The 13,404-nt window shown below is 41.8% G+C and overlaps 1 protein-coding gene across 5 annotated transcripts in view; it reads left to right on the top strand.

Moving 5' to 3' along the window:
- Nucleotides 1–13,404, top strand: part of TTC7A (tetratricopeptide repeat domain 7A) — a 202,282-nt gene that overhangs the window by 123,104 nt on the left and 65,774 nt on the right. For all 5 annotated transcript variants that reach the window (XR_013181455.1, XR_013181454.1, XM_054628768.2 and 2 more), the window contains one exon: nucleotides 8,190–8,392. Coding sequence is in view for 3 of the 5 variants with exons in the window: in XM_054628768.2 (XP_054484743.2) it covers nucleotides 8,190–8,392 (203 nt within the window). In the remaining 2 variants the exon portion in view is untranslated. The remainder of the gene's footprint in view (nucleotides 1–8,189; nucleotides 8,393–13,404) is intronic.

The following is a 13,404-nucleotide window of genomic DNA, read 5'->3' as shown; positions in this document are numbered from 1 at the left end:
AGCCTTCCAGCAGCCAGGCCACAGCACCAGCACATATACTTGCAAAAGGGACTGTTAGGGGGTGGTACCTATCCAGTGATGCTTACATAGGGGAATCCTTAGTGTATCATGCTGCAGCTGCAGTAGGACTTCCTGCCTTGTGCAGAAGTGTCCTCAGTCCCTCTGAGCTGGAGACCCCTTGTTCTCTAACAGGTTTCACAATTAGCTTTATGAGAATATGTATGTTCCCTTAAGAGTGGCTGAAGGGAAGGCTGTATACCCTGTGCAAATAGTTAATCCCTTTTGTGCTGTGATAAAGATACTTATTTCACCCATAAGAGAGCACACACTTAGTGGTTTTATCTGTCATTTTTCTGGGTTTGTGACCAGCATAGTTTTGTAGGGAAGACAATAAAGCATCATCTTTGGTTGTGCAGCTGCTAAATCAAAATGCGTTGCACTGTAACAGAGGCTGTACGTTGTCTTTCCCTGCAGCAATGCCTAGTGATCTTTGGCAAGGTAATTTTTTGTAGCCTCCTGTAAACAAAGAGCTGCTTGATGGATCTGTGGTCTCTAGAAAGAGTCCTCTCTCTTTCAAGCATCAAAATAACCTGTGAATTCTCTCTGTTAATCTCACATCCAGCCATCTCTTACAGGACCACCTGGGAGTACAGTCATCTGCAGCACAGAACTTGGTACATTGCCTTAGTGGGCTTCCATATCTTCCTGTTTCTGCACAGGTAGTCACAGCTTTGGAAGAGCAGTGTGCTGTTCTCAAAGACTAGAGACGTCCCCTGCAGAAGGCATGCTTGGAATACTAACGGGCATATTCTATTTCCAAGTGTTCTGCAGCAGAGATTGTTAACACAGCTTCTCTGGTCCCTTTTAACAATAACCCCCCTAGTCCTCTTGAATATAATGGCTGCTTAAAAAGAGTCATCTCGGAACACTTTAACATTTATGAGCCTAAACATTATTCTTGGCCCCATGTCTGAGAAACAGCTCATTTCAGGGAGTACTTAGGAACAGTGCTACAGTGCACATGCTGTGGTGGTGCAGCTCCAGGAGAGGTGTTCATTATGCAATCCTTATGCTCATTTCTCCTCTTTGTTCTGCTTTTCATGGCTGAGAGCTTGAATTCAAGTTTGAGAAGAGGCAAGGAACTTTGGTGGCACTGGTAAAGCTTGTTAACTCCTCCCTCTTCCTGCAGGAAGAGCTGCAAGGGGAATCCTAGAGATTACTAGAGCTAGTACTTCTAACAGTCATGCCAGTACTCCTCCCTTTTGTTTAGAAAATAGAGTCATGCTGTTTGGCTAAAGAAAATATATTTGAAATTGTTCAAATTTATGACCAAAATTTACCTTCATTTGGCATTTTTATAAGATCACTTTTGACCCAGAGAGCAAAGCATGTCAATATTGGAAAGAAATAGTGTTAATAGTTCTAGGCTCTTTGGGTAACTGGAATGATTTTTATATGAAGTATGTATGATTATACTTCCAGGCAGTAATAACCATATGCTCTATTTATACAGAGCATTTTAGAATGCTACAAGCCAGTTTTAATAAGAGTTCTAATATTCTAGCTCCTGTTACTGTATTATTTTAAGCTTTACTTTTAACTACAAGGTCCACTTTGTTTGTCTTTACTAGTAGTTTGTATCTGACAATTTAGCTTCTTGACTAACCCAATACTTTACCAAATATGGCCACTCACAGCAAAGTAGGTCTGGTAATTTGATCTAAGTTTGGCTAAATGCCTGCTAAGCTCAGCCTGTGAACCTCACCAGGTAGACCCTAAGGCTAATTTAAAGGAGGATTTAGAGGAAAATGACAAGGATACTATTCCATGTACTCACAGTGGGGCGGCAGTGGGCTACCTGCTGTCTCAGTAACATGCTAAAGTTTAACCTAGGAAAAATAGTTTATACTGAACATGCTACAAACAAGAAATGCAAAGAGAGCCAGTGCAGCAGAGAACAGTGAGCTAATGGAAAAACATCTGCTCCCCCGAGTTATGTACAGCAGGAACTTTTTTTTCCCTTTCGCAAAACACTTGTGATTTATTTATTTTATTCCATATGGGCCAGTTCCTGGGAAAAAGCTGTGTTAGAGGAGATGGGCTTTGTTCCACGAGAAAGTGTTGTTGGAGCCAGTGGGCTGAAGTCTCCAAAGTGCTGGTCTGCAGCCATGGAGCTGGATCCTGGCAGCAGCCAGGGGTGCAGCCAGGCCCTCCCCTGCTGCCCCCTGCTCACCTAGCACAGCTTGTGTTTGCACAGCCTGCACATGGGCACTTCAGTGTTTCTCCTGCTCCAAGCTTTTAGCAGTCCTAAGCCCCCCCAAGTTATTAGCTTTGATATTAAAGATGTTAATCAGGTGGGGGAGACATCTTTATTGATATTGCCAGAATAGCTGGGTCAGATACTCAGATACTGTCCTGTAATGCAGCACTGGTTTTTGAACCAATTCTAATATTTTTATTTCTTTTAAGTGCTGCCAAATTTTAGAATTTCAAGTTTAGAATATCTCCATTCACTGCTTGAGTTCTTGAGCTCCATAAATGCTGCTAATTTTTGTGTCTCTTTACAGTGACACAAAGCACTGTGAAAAGCTGGAACCTGGTGAGGGGGAACAGGAGAGAGTCCTGAGAATAAAGGTGTCCTGCAACGATGGCTCCCCTGCAGTATTTACTTACTAGGAGGGATTAGGAGCACTTCAGCTGGTGATAGAAATGGTAAAGTGAGTTGGTTTTGTCCCCTTCAAAATGAAGTTAAGAAGCCAGCAGTAGTTCTGCTGAGCCTCCTGGTTCATCAAGGTCTGTTCTAGACTTGTGGTAGAGACTAAAGATCACCAAATTCCCCATTTCTCTTCATCTGAACATTCTCAAGAGGGATTAATAAGTTTTGTTCTACACTTTCCAGTTTGATTTATTTTCTGTCAACAATAAATATAAAAAGTCAAAAGGATTCTTGCAGCCTTATGTCAGTACAGGGCATTTGGGATTGCCTCCTCCGTTCCTGAGCCTTCTGGATGTTTCTCATTTTTGGAGCAGGATGTGAAACTTTGCAGACTGGTAATTCTTTGGCATGGACAATCTTCAAAGAGCACATACCTTTTCTCAAAATCTGGGACATGCAAATATTCACATGTGTCTTGAACACTTACTTGTGATGGAAACAGGCAGCAGCTACCAATGCCTTTTGTTTAGCATTCTGTAGAAAATTTGCCAAGAGATGGAGAGAAACCTGTTGCACTGCCAGAGAATGACTGAGGGTACCGAAAAGTAGCATTTCCTCAGCTGCTCAGTAAGTTTGGACCAATGATAAAATGTACACGGTCCTGAAGAAGGAGGCAGGACATTTGTTCATACCAGAGACAGAAAATAGGAATTTATACTTGACTGGGCTGTTAGTCATGTTTTGATTGCACCATTTAGTGTAGAAGGTAGCTTGTGGCACTTATGTGCTGCTTCTATAAACCTTCACTCTGATGCTGCATTTGTAAATAAAGAAGCTTGGTGGTCATTTCAGGCCCTGTGACCTGAAGCTTGGAAATTTGAAGCCAGTCCCTGGAGTTCACTTTGCAGGCAAAGAAAGGGTGTAAATCTGTTCCCTCATTCAAAAGAGCAAGTGGCTGAGCTCAGGTGTATGGGAACATGCAGCAGTTTCTGTGCTTCATTTCTGTATCAAACGTTTGCATCAAATGGAATTATTGTAGTGAGGATATGCCTGGAGGAATCTTCTGTCTAATCTGCCATGAATTGTCAAGCTACTGCATGCAGGGTGGTGTCAGAGCATGGAACAATGACTAAACCTCACCTGCCAGCAAGGAAAGGCAGTGGGGGGACCCTTTGTCATGATAATAGCTCAGCAGTCACTGCTGATGGCAGAGCTGTCTCAGAGTGGGTCTTTCCAGCTGGCTAAGGGCTCCTGCAGTAACAAGCATTAATAACTCCTGAAGGCAGATGATGTGGAACAGAAATCACCTTCCAACACCCTCACAGACGCTCTCACCTTCTTGAGTGTGAAGGGCTGCTCTGCACTGTACCATCCTGCTGGGCATTTGGCTGTTACCCTGGCCATGTCACTCTGCAGTAACATTTTTGGGGTGGACAAGAGTAGAGTGCTCTAGATGCATCAGGCACACACAACAAGGGATGTGGAGCAGTCTACTTTGTGGGAGTTAAGTGCTGCCTCTTGGATAACACCAAATGGGATTCACAAGTAATGAAATTTTAACTCTTTCACATTGCAGAAAAAACATTTCAAATCTGTTTGATTTCTTTAGGCTAGAATTAAAATAGTTGCTGCAGTGACAAGCACTATCAGTCTTGACACTGCTTTGAAATGGGGAATAGAGTCAGTGTTTAAGGTGATGTTGAGCAGCTCTGTTTCTCAGACAACAGTGTGATGCAGACATGACTGGATTATACTGTTGTTATACCCCTGATGGACTTCCTAACAGAGCTCTGCAAAAAATTTTATCTTGGAGAAAATAAAGGTGCTGACTGTAGGACACCCAGCTTTGTCAGTGTTCTGGGTATTGCTCTTGGTTTGTGCATTTGTTAGGGGTCTTTGGAGAGCAAGTAGATGATATGCTTCTGGCAATTTTCACTTGATTAAGGATCTTCACTGTAGATGAGCTTAAATGCTAGCAGAAATAGCTGAAAGAACTAGGGGGTTGTAATAGAAGTTAATAATATTCTCAGTGCTGCTGAGGCATGCTGCTCTCAGGGACTGGGCCCAGCATTAAAATGGGTGCATAAGTCCAGACAGAAGAGGCCATAGCCACAAGACAGCAGTTGTTTGGAAGAACAGCAGAATAGTTCAGACAGTATTGCAAGAGAGGACAAATGGGAAACAAAGAATGGATCTGAGAAAGGAATGAATTGTGCTAGGGGGAGCCTTGAAGTCAGCTGTGGTCTCAGGGCAGGCACAGGCTTCAAAAACTGAATGCAAGGAGAGATTCAACCTGTCTTGGCCCATCCATGCAGTGCACTGTCTCTTTCCTGTAGGTGAGAGTGCTGAAATACTCCCTAATGTCGTTCTTGTCCAGAGACAATAATAGATGAGTGGTACATGCCAGGATCATCATCTCTCTGCTCAGTAGCATTCAGAGAGCTTTTAGGTCAAAACAGAATGTAAATTTATTGAAGTTTTTATGGAGATGGTGTTAAGTGAGAGAGAGCAAGGAAGCTTGGTTTTAGATTCAAAGCTCTGAAGAAAGTCAGTACCAAGAACAATCTAGTACAATAATGAGAGGTTCATAAATGGTTTCCCTGAAGCATTGACCCTTTCACAGGATAAGAATTATAGATACTAGATACCTGTGTCAGCATGAGAAGGTATTCTCTGCTTTGAAGTGGAACTGGATGCCAAGTCTCTATAACAGAACTTCCTCACAAGGGCTGCAAATTTGGTTAGATGTTATTTACAGCAAAATTAGCTCATATAAGGAGATAGGCTGATTAATCCAATGGACAGGAAGCTGCTAACCCAGGTAACATGAAAGCAGGTGTTTCAGTACTTTGAGTACCACTGAGGGCTTTACCATGGTAAATTTAATAGGTCCTTGTTTTTTGAGTTTGATTTCTGCCTCTAGCTGTGTTTTTATTCCATGTTACATAAGCATATCTTGTTAATCTGTAAATAAAATGAGTGTGTAATAGAAGTGAAAAATGAGTTTACAGAAAACACATTTTAATGCAGACCTAAATGATGTCCTTTAATGTCTATTTTTAGCTGGGTAGCTAAAAATTTTAGCACTCCTTTCCTTTCATAACCGAAAGGCACCCCTCTCATTCTTTTTTATGCAAATTAGGACTCCCACACCATTAAATCATTTTTATTGACTATTGAGCCAGCAAAGAAATGGACTGAACTTTAATACACTACATTACTATACCATAAAGTACAATTTGTAGTTCTTATTTAGATTCTGTGTTGCTGTACTTCCTCTAAATAATTGTTATTACTGAAGAAGACTTAGAGGCACCAGAGAAAGAATAAATACTCTCTATTTTGCATGCATTGAAGCACCGTGCATGATTTCACATCTAAACCCATTTGCTCCCAGTTCCCGTCTGAAATGAAACAAATCACATGATGCTCTTAGTTGCTAATAGAGCTTTAAGTATGGCAGTATCCAGAACTTCTGCTGACTTCAAACAGTGTCAGGATTTCACCCCTTCTTTTGTGCTGCTAAGTTTGTGCAAACTTTGGGGATGGAGTGTTCATCTTCAGGCTGTGAAGTGTCACTTTGCACATCCCCAGGCTCATTAATGCCACATGCATGGCGTCAGCTGCTATGCAGCACTTGGCAGGAAAACACTCTGTTCCTTGGAAGTGCAAGGAAAATACTGTCCTCCCACCAATTTTTGCATAAGGCTGTGCACATATTCAGCTTGACAAGGTACATGGCCTTGCCTTCTGTTATTATAGATAGCTGCAGCCTCTTGGAGCCAAGGGAAGGGATGCATGCAGAGATTTTATGATCAACCAGGAAGAAATGTGTATGAGTCATTCTGAAAGAGTATAACTCTTCTGAAGGAACTAATATTTTGCTCATGTTGACAGCCTTGGAGAATGACATTTATCTTGTACCACAACCTAGGGATGGCTGAGAAATATTCAAGCATTTTCTCAACAATGTCTCACCCTTCTTCTGGAAAGGTCACCTCAGAAGCAGAAGGGTGTTCAGCCATGCTATCATTTCACTACAGTGTCATTTTTGGTGTGCCAGTAGAAATGCACTTATGATCCCAGTCTCATAGGCCAAGGTGGAGCCTTCCTGTGGTCAGGCAGGGGACTGCCTTTGAGATGCTTCCCTGCTCACCTCTAGCAGGCTCCATGTCACCAAGCCAAGTCCCCACAGTCATCTGGGTCTCCCAGTGCTTCAAAATTGCAGAGTTTCAAAGATATTCAAGAGGAATTTTCACTCTAATTTCCCCCCTCACAGACACTTCCTAAGTATATTCACTGCCATAAAAAGTCAGGACATTTAAGGTTGTGTCTAATTTCAGAATTGTTATTCTAAATTTAGAGCCTGAATTAGTAATTTTGAATTGGACTCTTGAACTGTCAATACTTACTGCATGACATCAGTTAAAAAAAAATGAGAGAGACACTGAGTTTTTGCAGTGAGAGCATGTAGAACACAGGTTATGGGCCAAAGAGCAATGTCTGCCTGTATGAAGAGAATTATTTTATCTACATACATGCCTACATGTGTGTGTATATGTATATATATTTAAAAACAGTTTCCCTTTTCAATTACATGTGGCAGTGAAAACTGAGTATCACTTTTTGACCTTTTGAAAGAATTAGAATATTTCAGTTGGAAGGGATCTACAACAATTATCCAGTCCAACACCACAATTATCTAGTCCAAATTCTGAGAAATGTTAAAGTTCAACCATGAGATATGTTATGAAATTTATCATGAGACATTATTTTAATAACAAGTTGATATTCAAACACGTAAATATGCCTGTTACATCTTTTTTTCTAAGCAAACCACTAAGATAGTTACTGATAGTTCAAGAAAGTGAGCAGTCTCTTCCAAGAGCTGTATTTTGTTTTTTCTGTAATGTATGAGGATGTAAATGGGTGAATACACAATATAAATAAGTCTATATTACAAGAGCTTTTTGATTTTAACAGTCTGAAAAATTGAGACAGTTGTCTCATAAATTTGCCAAATAAGAAGAGAAAAACACTTAGTCATCTTTTTAAATGGGAAAGCAATCTCCTAAATAAATTATCTAGTGTCCAGCTCAGATGTGTCCTATTACTCTGACATTTTTGAAGCTCTCAGTAGACAGTGATAGCTTACTCTCTTCTTTTTTCTCCACCAGATTATTTGGAAATACCTCTGATGACTCCAAGTAGCCTCCTTAGGGCTCAGTTCAGCACTATTTACCTTCCCAATGGAGGAATCCTTAAGGCCTTTGTCAGGACACCACCCAAAGGTGTCCATGAACATCTGTATAGTTCCCTTAGCATTAGGAGAAGATACATTCAGTGGATCCAGTCATGATAATAAGCACTAACCATAGTACTAAGCATTGTGCAGGATCATGGCCTCGTGTTTTAATATGCTTAAGTCAGATGATATATAATTAATATGAAGAAAGGTCTCTGCTTCATTTCATCTAATGGCAGGGTGTTCTTTGCTTTATTTTTATGGCTTGGTGTTTTGTTTTTCCTTCAGCTGAACTCTTCCTGGAACAGCAGCATCTCAAAGAAGCAGGCTTTTGTACCCAGGAGGCAGCTAGTCTTTTCCCCACATCTCATGCTGTACTGTACATGCGTGGGAGGCTTGCAGAGATGAAAGGCAATTTGGAGGAGGCTAAGCAATTGTATGATGAAGCGCTCACCGTGAATCCAGCTGGAGTGGAAATTATGCACAGCCTGGTGAGTTTGCAGGGGCTCAGCTCCATTATAGTATTTATGTTCCTGATTAACTGTAATAAAAGGGGAGAGGGCTTATGCTTGCTCTGGATGCCATTGTCTTCCTCATCCTGAGAGCAAGTGACCGTTCCAAGAATAAATTGGGTAGTTTGAACCTCTATTTTAAGACTGGATTGAATTTTTAACTAATTAGGACTTGTGTCAAAAGTAAATCTTTTAATTGACAAAGGCTGATACTTTTGGGAGTCAACTTACATTGTCTTTGCTGCTTTTCCTACTAACTGTTTTGCATTTTAAATAAGCAGTACACTGATGTTAGAAGGATCTAAAGAACTAAATCACTAAAGATGGATAGATGGATGGATAGATAGATATAGGATTTGTAAAACTTGGGCTGGTTTCTTTTGTCTGTTAAAATCAAGATAAACTATGAGTTTACAATAAAATGAATCTGTTACTGTTATAAGCTGCAGCTTAGTTCCAGCCTTGTGTAGGGGCAGGGACTCCACACTTGTGGGGTTTTTTTTGGTAACACTCCTACCCAGCAAGTATTCTTTTTCTCTGTGGCACCAAGCCCAAAACTGTTTTCCAGACACTGGGCCTAGAGCTTAATAACAATAATAATTATACAGGGAGCTTTGTGGAAGACCAAAAGCCAGTTCTAGTGTGAAATCAGAGCAGTTAATCATGTTTCATCAATGCTGTGTCTTGTTAACTGTAGCCCTTACCAGGTCTCTCTCAGTAATTTTAGAAGTTTGTCTTGACTAACCTAATTTTTACAGGAATTCTATATCCATTTGACTGCTTAGTGTCTTTGCTAGCATATTTGTATCTCCTGGCATAAATTTGGTCCTGATGAGGTTTGCTGGCAACTCTAAAACTGAAGGGGTATCAGTGTACAAGACATCAAATGTTAAGTGAAGTTACAATTAACAAAAATAGTAGAACCTACAGGAAAAGGGCAAGGTATTTGATAATAATAAATGTTCAGTACAAAAATAGCAAATGAATAGCTGGTGCATGTCAGGAGAACATTACAAGGCTGCTGTACACATGTCAGGCTTATACGGGGCAATAATATAACTTTGTTGTTGTGATACAGCCTTCACAAATTCACTCAGTAAAAACCAAGCTAGATGGAATGATGTTCCTTGCTCTGTCATAATCTAAGAGAAGTTGTTGATACCAGAGAAGCCATCAAATTAGGTGCCAACATGATACTAATAGCTCTCATTTTTATTTTATGGACATAACCCCATTCTGAGTCTTCACATTTCAGTTGCTTGCAATTTTCTGAAACTATAGTAGCTTGGAATAAAAGTTTCCAAGGTGCATATCTTAGATGTTCTGGCTCAATTTATTTCAGAAAATGTCATTCATACATGGCTTTGCTGTTTCTGAAAAGGAGGCTAAAGAGGAGGCCTTAAAAGCTTCTGCAATATCTTCTTTATGGTGCCATGTTATCTCTGGGTTTTGTAAGGATTGGGTAACATATGAATGTGCTTTTTACCGTAATCTTTCCTAGGTTATCCAAGTTATAACCTTTAAAAAACACACATATGCTTAGTAGGTAAGTATTTCTGAAAGTTTTAAGGAGTCTGTGAATGCTTGTTCCCCTTAAACTCCAGTAATTTTCAAGGGCAAGAGAATGACTCTTGTAACTACAGGCCTGTCTGTAGTTACCAGTCTCACTTCAGTGACTGGTAAAATGATAGACATTATTCCAGGAGGTGTTGAAAAACACCTGAAAGGCAGTGCCATCATTGGGCACAGCCAGCATGGGTTCATGAGGGCCCCTGTCCCAGGGCCACCCTGGGTGTACGTGCAGCATGGGGCATGAGGGGCTGGAAAGCTGCTTCACAGAAAGGGACCTGAGCTCCTGCTCAGTGATGAGGTGAACCTGAGCCAGCAGGGCCCTGGCAGCCAGGAGGGCCAACCCTGTCCTGGGGGGCATCAGGGACAGCATCACAGCTGGGCAAGGGAGGGGATTGTCCTGCTCTGCTCTGGGCTGGGGCAGCCTCACCTCCAGTGCTGGGGGCAGTTTGGGGTGCCCCAGTGTTAGAAGGGAATTAAACTCTTAGAGAGTGTCCAAAGGAGGGCAGCCAAAACAAGGAAGGTCTTGAAGGGAAGCCATATGAGGAGCAGCTGAGGTCACTTGGTCTGTTCAGCCTGGAGAAGAGGAGACTGGGGACAGCATTTACAACTTCCTCATGAGAGCCAGAGGAGGGGCAGGCACTGATCTCTCTCTGTGGTGACAGTGACAGGACCTGAGGGAATGGCCTGAAGTTGTGTCAGGGAGGGTTAGGCTGGATATAAGGGAAAGATTCTTCACCCAGAGGATGATGGGGCCCTGGAATGGCATCCAGAGAAGTGGTCACAGCACTGAGCCTGCCAGAGTTCAGGAAGCAATTGGACAATGCTCTCAGACACATGGTGTGACTCTTGGGGCTGCCTTGTGTGAGACCAAGAGACGGTCTTGGTGATTCTTGTGGGTCCCTTCCAGTTCAGAGTATTCCATGATGATGTTTTAGTCAAGGGATGGATGTAAAATTCAGAAGAGCTGAAAAAGACAGTAAGCAAGTAGGGAAGAGGAAATGAAAAAGTGAGTGAAATACAGATAGATAGAAAATAGGGTTAGATAGATAATGCCAGATAGGACTCGATAAATAAGAAGACACATGGATGGAGGGGTGGGCATGCTGGAAAGAGTGAATTAAAGAGGTCAGTCTTAGGAGAATGACAAAGGGGCAGGAACCTGTAAGAGTACTTCCTTTTCATGCCCTTCAGTCTCCTTGAGATTCTGAATCTTCCCATCCTGGTGCCAGCAAATATCAGCGAAAATCACTTGCTTAAGATGTACCTCACCTCCTTTAACTTGGCCCTGCTGCAGACTGTGGTTCACACCTGTTAGCTAAGATAGCAGAGGTCTGGTCTATCCCTGCTGATATGAATCATGGCAGTAGTTATATGGTGCCACATAATGGCATTCCTTTATGTGCTTTTCCAAAAGCTAGGAAATTGCACATAACAAGTTAGAAGCATCTGATGAGCAGTATAGAAATGTCTGTAAAGAAATTAATCATTCTGCCTTCAGAATAGAGCTGGAATAATGTGCAGTAAACAAGGCTTTTAGGGCTATACATCAAATAAAAAGGGCGAAAATAAAATATTGAATGGCTGCTAGCTAAGTGGTTTTGTCCTGTGTTCTGAATGAGACACTGTCCCCATGGAGAACTTAAGACTGGGTTTATGCAATTGAGGATGTAATGTGACAAGTGGTAAATTCTGAATCTCCTCAAGGCCATCAGAAGAAAACTGAATGTCTTTCTGAAATGTATGTATTAGCCAAGTACTAGCTGTACTTTTATTAAAAATACAAGTTTTTGAGCACAGTATGTTCAGTCCCCTACCAGAGAGAAATATATGTCTTGGATTATGCAAGAGGGCAAACTAGATTATGAGCTAGATCCACAGCGTTTGAAATGATGCAAGACATGTCCACAGGCAGATGTAATTGAATTCACACATGTTTCTGTGCTGGTCCCCCCAGTTTGAATACATTGTTTTCCCACTCTAGTAGTAATGTTGTGGATATGTAATAATTTAGAGAAAGAGGAGCTGCTTGTGAGAATTGCTTTTTGACTTGGTACAATTGCCATCCAACTGACCTAGTTCACTTTAAGGGAGAGCTCTGCTGTAGACAGTGCCGAGCCTCCCTGGTGCATCAGCATCAATTAGCAAAGTAGTCATGTCTCTTCCCCTGGGCTCTTGGAACTGGGTTGTCAAAGTTATATTTGGAAAATTCCAACCTGAAGAGTGTTGCTGGCTTTAAATGAAGGGCACAGATCTAGCAATGAATGAGTCCATTGGGTGTCAGTAACTTCACCTTTACCCAGGGTAGAGTCACCACCATAATACACACAAGTTGTCTCTGCACAGCTGAAAATGGCTGTGTTTTGCTGTGACTGTAGGGTGTTTACAATAGCAGTCAAATCAGCATGCTTTCCATACAAAGCACGCTGCAGCATGGCAGAGCAGCACCATACAGCAGCACTGCAGTGCCGAGAGTGTCCCAGGGGGTGGGTGCCATGCTTCATCCCAGGGGCCTTTGGCACTTTGTGTCCAGTGCTGTGGTTGGGAAACCACAGGCACTTGGAAAATCCCACACACAGCAGCTGTGCTGCTTCCTGTAACACTTGCAGTTTCTGAGTGATGTCACAGGATCCTTAAGCCTGGATCAGGAATCCACCATTGGCCTTTTCAGACTAAGTACTACTGGCTAATACCTAAACTAAGGAAGTATATTTGTTGAGGAATTTTGTTTTCATTTGAAAAAGACACACAGAATCAGTTTTCAGGGCTATTTGAAGCATAATCCTGGTGAGGTGAGCAGCTACTCCTTTGGTTAGATAGCTGTTGGCTGCCAGAAACAGTTAGCTTGGGTCGGCCCCTAAAAATTGTACATCCTGCGAGACTATAGTTTCTTTAATAAATACAACTTGCTAGGGTTCTTTTTCCACATTGCTCCTGATGCCATCTCAAAAATTTCTGTCATCCCTTCCTTTACTAGAAAAGCTCTGTTTCCTTCTTCCCTTTCACGGGGTCCTTCTGGGGCCTGCTTGCACGGGTCATAGAGCATTTCTCCCTTCTGGGGGCTGATGGAGTTTCTGCTAAGCAGGTATCTTTGCTGCTCTGGAAACAAGGGCTTAGTCCATATCTCCTTCTCTTGCACTGTGACCTGTGACAGCACATTTCTACAACCAAATAACTATGGCTTTTTTCAGTATGTACCAAATTTGGTTATATAACATCATGCAATACACAGCTTTGGGATGGTGATAACAAAACTGACATGTGCCCAACCAAGTCAGAAAATATAAGCTGGGGCAGATGACACCTCCTTTTAAAGCAATACACAAATCCACCTACCTGTATGTAGCTGGAGAAAGACACTGAAATTTGTTAGTTCCCAGCCACTGTGCATTCAATACCATTCTCACTTTTGATTCAGAGGA

The sequence above is a fragment of the Agelaius phoeniceus genome, chromosome 3 (assembly GCF_051311805.1).
Source record: "Agelaius phoeniceus isolate bAgePho1 chromosome 3, bAgePho1.hap1, whole genome shotgun sequence".
Lineage (NCBI taxonomy): Eukaryota > Metazoa > Chordata > Aves > Passeriformes > Icteridae > Agelaius > Agelaius phoeniceus.
This window is presented reverse-complemented; position numbering and strand designations above follow the sequence as displayed.